The 6829-nt window shown below is 37.2% G+C and overlaps 1 protein-coding gene across 1 annotated transcript in view; it reads left to right on the top strand.

The window, feature by feature from the left end:
- Positions 1-4556, top strand: part of ibtk (inhibitor of Bruton agammaglobulinemia tyrosine kinase) — a 50544-nt gene extending 45988 nt beyond the window's left edge. Inside the window, exons 27-28 of the mRNA XM_067399988.1 lie at positions 1326-1452; positions 3676-4556. Coding sequence (XP_067256089.1) covers positions 1326-1452; positions 3676-3801 — 253 coding nt within the window. The 3' untranslated portion in view covers positions 3802-4556. The remainder of the gene's footprint in view (positions 1-1325; positions 1453-3675) is intronic.
- Positions 4557-6829: the final 2273 nt, after the last annotated feature.

The raw sequence follows: 6829 nt of genomic DNA on the forward strand, positions 1-6829 counted from the left end.
AAAAGAGTGACCTCTGACCAGAAGTATGACATATTGGCAAACGCGGAGAGGAGAGGGCAAAACAAAACACCGGTCTTGAATTAGAAGTCAAAAACTAGAATATTTAAAGAGAAATGTCAGAGGATGATGATATATGAGAAGAGGAGCTAGAGTTTGTTGCCCAGCCCTATTTGTTTGAACTGCAAGCTTAAGTCATATGTCGGGTTTTCTTACAAAAATGCATCGATTAACTTCAGAAGACCTTTATCAACCCTCTGAAGCTTTGTGGATTACTTTTGGGCTTCAAAATCTCAAGCACCATTCACTCCCATTATAAAGCTCGGGAGAGCCAAGATATATATATTTTTTTTTTATATATCTCTGATTGTATTAGTCTGAAAGAAGATAGTCATATACACCTAGGATGGCTTGAGAGTGAGTAAATCATGGGATGATTTTCCTTTTTGGGTGAACTAACCCTTTAACACAAGTTTTATGTACCTCTTCGGGGTTAAAATGGACCCAAATGCAATGGGAGGGGAGGGGAGTGGACATGTGTCTATATGTGGCGCACCAGCAGCTCCTGTGTTTTCTGGGATGTTCTGCTCTCCAGGACGTCTAGTAGGACGTTTCCTCCTTCAGCATGTGTCAGCACTGATCTGACCTGAGCTGCAGATGTGTGACTGGCCAGGCGTCTCTCTGTCTCTGTCTCTCGGTCACATCAGCTGCCCGCTGGGCCCGTGTTTATGACTCCAGTTCACTGAATATTTATCAGCAAGCGCTCCACTGCCCGTCTGTGATCGTAATCTCTATTGATAAGGGCAAACTTTGTCACAAACACTCTCATCCCTGGGGCTCGACGTCATCTGTATTTACGAGCGTGCGATGAGGAGGCAGTAGCCGGTTGGACAGGCTGTAGGAAATCACTGTATCGCTGTTCTCAGGTGGAAAGTCATTGTTTTACCTTTGTTGTTTTTGTGTTGTGTACAGTGTTGGGTAAGTTATAGAAGTATAAATGATTACATCTTCAACAGTGTAGTTACTGTACTAATTACTCTAAAGTAATGCATTACTAATTACTTTATAAGTCCCATATCAACCTCGACTAGTACAATACAAGGATAGTTCCGCCAATGTAGACAGAGCTTATTATAATAATCTTTTTTTCTGTCGTTTATGGATGTGCATCAGCTTTTCCAAATACTGTTCCTCACAATTCACAATTCACATGTCTACTGCTCGAAGCATTGGAAGCTGCTTTGTTATTTCTCTTTGGAGGAAGTTACTTAACCTTTGCATTGGTAAGCATTGAACCTTGTTTTTCTTTTTTCTTCTCTTCCCATCAGCCCTTGGGTGCTGAGGGCAGCTGGCAGCCCTCCGTCCACCTCTACATTTGCCTCCATTGTGGAGGAGGAGAGAAAACAGGAAGCCGCACTTATCCGCAGCCGTGAGAAGCCGCTAGCACTCATACAGGTAACAAGATTCTGCATTATGTGCATGTGACATAGACACACCTTTGCCTGACAAAGTCTTGTGTTGACTTAAAAACAGTTACTTTAAAGGTGCCCTAGAATTAAAAATTGAATTTACCTTGGCATAGTTGAATAACAAGAGTTCATTACATGGAAATGACATACAGTGAGTCTCAAACTCCATTGTTTCCTCCTCCTTATATAAATCTCATTTGTTTAAAAGACGAATCTCAACATAACACTGACTGTTATGTAACAGTCGGGGTGTACGCCCCCAATATTTGCATATGCCAGCTCATGTTCCCAACATTATGAAAGGCATTAGACAAGGGCAGCCAGTATTAACGTCTGGAGCTGCACACAGCCGAATCATCAGACTAGGTAAGCAAGCAAGGGCAATGGCAAAAAAGATGCAGAAGGCAGATGGAGCAATAATAACTGACATGATCCATGATAACTTGATATTTTTAGTGATATTTGTAAATTGTCTTTCTAAATGTTTCGTTAGCATGTTGCTAATGTATTGTTAAAGTTACCATTGTTTCTTTTTAAACAGTTGCAGTCTGTATAATTCACAAACACAACTTCATTCTTTATAAATCTCTCCAACAGTGTAGCATTAGCCATTAGCCACGGAGCATAGCCTCAAACTCATTCAGAATCAATGTAAACATCAAAATAAACACTGTACTTACGCGATTAGACATGGTGCATGATTAACACTTTGTAAAGATCCATTTTGAGGGTTATATTAGCTGTTTGAACTTTTTTTATGTTGTTTAAGGTAAGCGCGAACTCTTGGGGCGTGGAGCACCAGATTTAAAGGGCCACACACCCTGAAGCGGCTCATTTCTAATGATGACCCAAAATAGGCAGTTCAAAAAATGAATTAAAAAAAATAATCCATGGGGTATTTTGAGCTGAAACTTCACAGACACATTCAGGGGACACCTTAGACTTATATTACATCTTTTAAAAAAAAAAGTTCTAGGGCACCTTTAACTTGGCAATGGCATTAGTTCAGATTGTCAAATGGTATAACTGCAAGAAAACAGCATGATATCCATGATTCAAAAACAAAACATTTTCTACTTTGAAGCATTTCTGCTTTTTGAATGATAATGATTAAGATTTGTACATTTGTGTACTCAGTGTATACTTGATGTCATATTTAAATCTAAACTTTGATTGAAAATGTTATAAGATTGTAGAACTGTACGAAAAAAGTCAATGTTGAGTGACAATAAAGACTTTTACATTGTTATTATTTCAAATAAATGCCATTCTTTTGAACTTTCTAAAGATTCCTGAGAAAATGTATCTTGGTTTGTACAAAAATTTAAAGTAGCACACTTGTTTTCAAAATTGATAATCAGGGCTTGACATTAACACATGCCAACTTGAAATTTATATATATAATATATATACATTTTTCATTTGTAGTCTTTTAAAAAGGCATCTGAAATAATACACTATTGTACAGCTACTCCGACAGCAAGTTGACACACAAACCCACCTCCCCTCACTCATTTCATTTGCTCCAGATGAATATTGTTGGTGTTACTGAGCATGAATTTCAGCGTGGGATTGCGTGTATTGCTCATTATTTTACTCATTCCCACAGATTTTGTGCTCACAGCCAAAATGTGCCACATTAAGCCACCTCTCAGTACTAAATTGAGTTCTTTTTCACTGCTATTGCCCTTAAACCGTCAAATACCATTGAGAAAGAAAACGCATGTGTAACAGTATAATGGATCCAGGTGTCAGGTCTTAAAGTGACAGCAGCCTAATATACCTGCTGCCAATTTATGAGATAAAATATATATATATATATAATGTAATGGCAGTTTTTCCCCATGGAGGCGCTGTTAAAATTGTTAAAATTAATGTCAGGCCCTTTTGATAATAATCATAAATGTTCCTTGAGCATCAAATCATCATATTAGAATGATTTCAGAAGGATCATGTGACACTGAAGACTGGAGTAATGCTGCTGAAAATTCAGCTTTGATCAAAGGAATAAATAACATTTTAAAATATATTCAGATAGAAAACAGTTTAAATGTAGTATTATTTCAAAACAGTTTACTGTTTATACTGTATTTTGATCAAATAAATGAATAAAATGACCCCAATTATTTAACCAGTAGTATACATCTCTAAGAACTTTGCAAATGTGTATTACACTAGATTTTTGACACTCTTCTCATTTTTACTGTAGATTGAAGAACGAGCCATTCAGGACCTGTTACTCCATTACAAGGCCGTTAATAATCCAGAGGAGCTGATATTGGTGGAACGATCACCACAAGGTCCAATCGCCGCCCCCACCTGGAACAAACACTGATACTAACACAGCGCTACCGTAACACCCGTGACATCACGCTCACGCTCATGTTTCAGGCAGCATTAAAGTGCATCACAAGCCCTGTTCTGTTTTCCTCACCTTATTCTACAAAATGCACACTTGTTTTCTTAGACTGCTTGCTTCATTAATTTTGCTGTTTTCTCATGAGAAAAGACTGGAATGTGAAGTGTAATCTATTGTTCTTAGCTCCGAAGAGTCCCACATGTGCCAAAGGATGTTTGTATCTATTCTTCTTTTTTCTTTTTCTTTTTTTTTTTTAATGTTCATGTGGTGCAGTGATCTACATCCCACAGGTTGTGTGAGTGTGTGTGCATGTGCGCCCATGTGCGTGTGCGTGTTCCTTATGGAGACCAGGCACACACACATAAAACTCGCCCATTGTGGCAAGATGAAGAAAATCCAATCAGCCGTGAAAAGCAATAAAGGCTTTATTAGGTTGCTCACAAGGGCTGTTTGAAGCAGCTTGTTTAAAAGAAATTCTTGCCCGACGAAAGGAGCTGAGATTTGCAAATATGCATTTTATATTTTGCTTCCTCGTGCAATCCACATAAATAACATTCTCATTTGGGGCTGGGTGTAATGATCGTTTTTATGTTTATGTCACTATCAGAATATGATTGGTACTATAGTTTAAAAAAAAGATCATTGTTCATTCTTTGAATAACCCTGTGTCATTTTTGCTTAATGTTAAGAGAAGATATTTGCAGTGGCATGAAATAAAGAGCTGAATGTGAGCATCACCGATTGTTTTATGTGTCTTCTTGCATCTCTAAATAGATAGTTCACCCAAAAATGAACATGATCTGTCATCATTTACTCACCCTCATGTTGTGATCGATGAGTCTCCAGATCTCCATTGGCACCGTAGGTCTGACAGACAGCCTTACAAATGTATATTAATCTGAGAGAGGAGCAAGTATCTTAAAATAAAAATAATTCACCATCATTCTAGCAAAACTTCGGCGCTGTGGCTTTGTTAAGGCCAAGACCATATAATATTATTTAATATAATATTAAATTTTATGCACTGGTTTAGACAATCAAGTTTGCCAAACCCTGAACCTCAAAATTGCTATGAACAGTCTTTGCCCTTGATTCATTCACTTCCCTTTCTTTAGGGGTCCAAGCAACCAAGATGCTGAACTTTATTGTATTTACTGTTCTGCCAATTATTCTTTTTCTGCTGTAATACATCCAATTTTGTTTATCCTGAGACATTTTCCGCCTTTTTAAATTTTCTGAAAAACATACTTTAAAAAAAAAAAACTTCCTAGGCCATTGGTTAGATTTGCACGAGACTTGACACATATCATCCCAGCGTCCACATGACACAAAGTTACAATAAGTTTGATTCAATAAAGGATTGTGAAGACATAAGCCGATGAAATTGGCTTCGATTTTGACTACTCAACCTGAATCTGCTCAATGCAATGTCCAAACTTGAAACTTGAAACACATAGACAACAACAGGCAATTCTGAGGATGAATGCCAAGGTGTGCCAATATCTGCCCATAGGGGGCACTACAACTAAAAACCTGTCATAATTACACAAATTAAAATAAAATTGAATGTGTATCTTGTTTTGCATAACTACATGAGGGTGTGCACTATATTTGTTGAGGATCGGCCACTATAATAAGCTAATTTATGTTTTCGCTAATAACTGAAAATGTGATGGCTAGAATAAAAATTCAACTTTCCTCTAAATCATTCAGTGATCCATTTCAGTTGTATCACCTAATCATCCACATGAGCCAATGCTCATACTAAATGATTATAATTAATATGAAGGTAGGGTTGGGCTTGATACCACAATTTTGGCTTCGGTACGGTACCACAATCTAAAACCGTTGTATCGATATCGAATTGATATCATACAGGGTCTGAATTTTGATATGTGTATATCATTCCCAAAATATACACATAATCACAATTACACTATTTCAAAATATCCGTATTTGTGAGTATTCACGCAAACATTATCTGTTATGTCTTAAAGGGTTGGGGAGAAACATCTGATGTGTAACATTATATTAGATCCGTGTGATATAGGTCATAAATATATAGTCTGTTTCATTAAAGGTGCCATAGAATGGAAAATTGAATTTGCCTTGGCATAGTTAAATAACAAGAGTTCAGTACATGGAAATGACATACAGTGAGTCTCAAACTCCATTGTTTCCTCCTTCTTATATAAATCTCATTCGTTTAAAAGACCTCCGAAGAACAGGCGAATCTCAACATAACACCGACTGTTACGTAACAGTCGGGATCATTAATATGTACGACCCCAATATTTGCATATGCCAGCCCATGTTCAAGGCATTACACAAGGGCAGCCAGTATTAACGTCTGGATCTGTGCACAGCTGAATCATCAGACTAGGTAAGCAAGCAAGAACAATAGCGAAAAATGGCAGATGGAGCAATAATAACTGACATGATCCATGATATCATGATATTTTTAGTGATATTTGTAAATTGTCTTTCTAAATGTTTCGTTAGCATGTTGCTAATGTACTGTTAAATGTGGTTAAAGTTGCCATCGTTTGTTACTGTATTTACGGAGACAAGACTGTCGTTATTTTCATTTTTAAACACTTGCAGTCTGTATAATTCATAAACACAACTTCATTCTTTATAAATCTCTCCAACAGTGTGTAATGTTAGCTTTAGCCACAGAGCATAGCCTCAAACTCATTCCGAATCAAATGTAAACATCCAAATAAATAACATACGCGATTAGACATGCTGCATGATGAACACTCTGTAAAGATCCATTTTGAGGGTTATATTAGCTGTGTGAACTTTGTTTATGCTGTTTAAGGCAGTCGCAAGCTCGGGGTGGGGAGCATGAGGAATTAAAGGGGAAGCAGCCTGAATCTGCGCATATTTAATGATGTCCCAAAATAAAAAAATAAATTAATTTAAAAAATCTATGGAGTATTTTGAGCTGAAACTTCACAGACACGTTCAGGGGACACCATAGACTTATATTACATCTTGT

The sequence above is a fragment of the Chanodichthys erythropterus genome, chromosome 2 (assembly GCF_024489055.1).
Source record: "Chanodichthys erythropterus isolate Z2021 chromosome 2, ASM2448905v1, whole genome shotgun sequence".
Lineage (NCBI taxonomy): Eukaryota > Metazoa > Chordata > Actinopteri > Cypriniformes > Xenocyprididae > Chanodichthys > Chanodichthys erythropterus.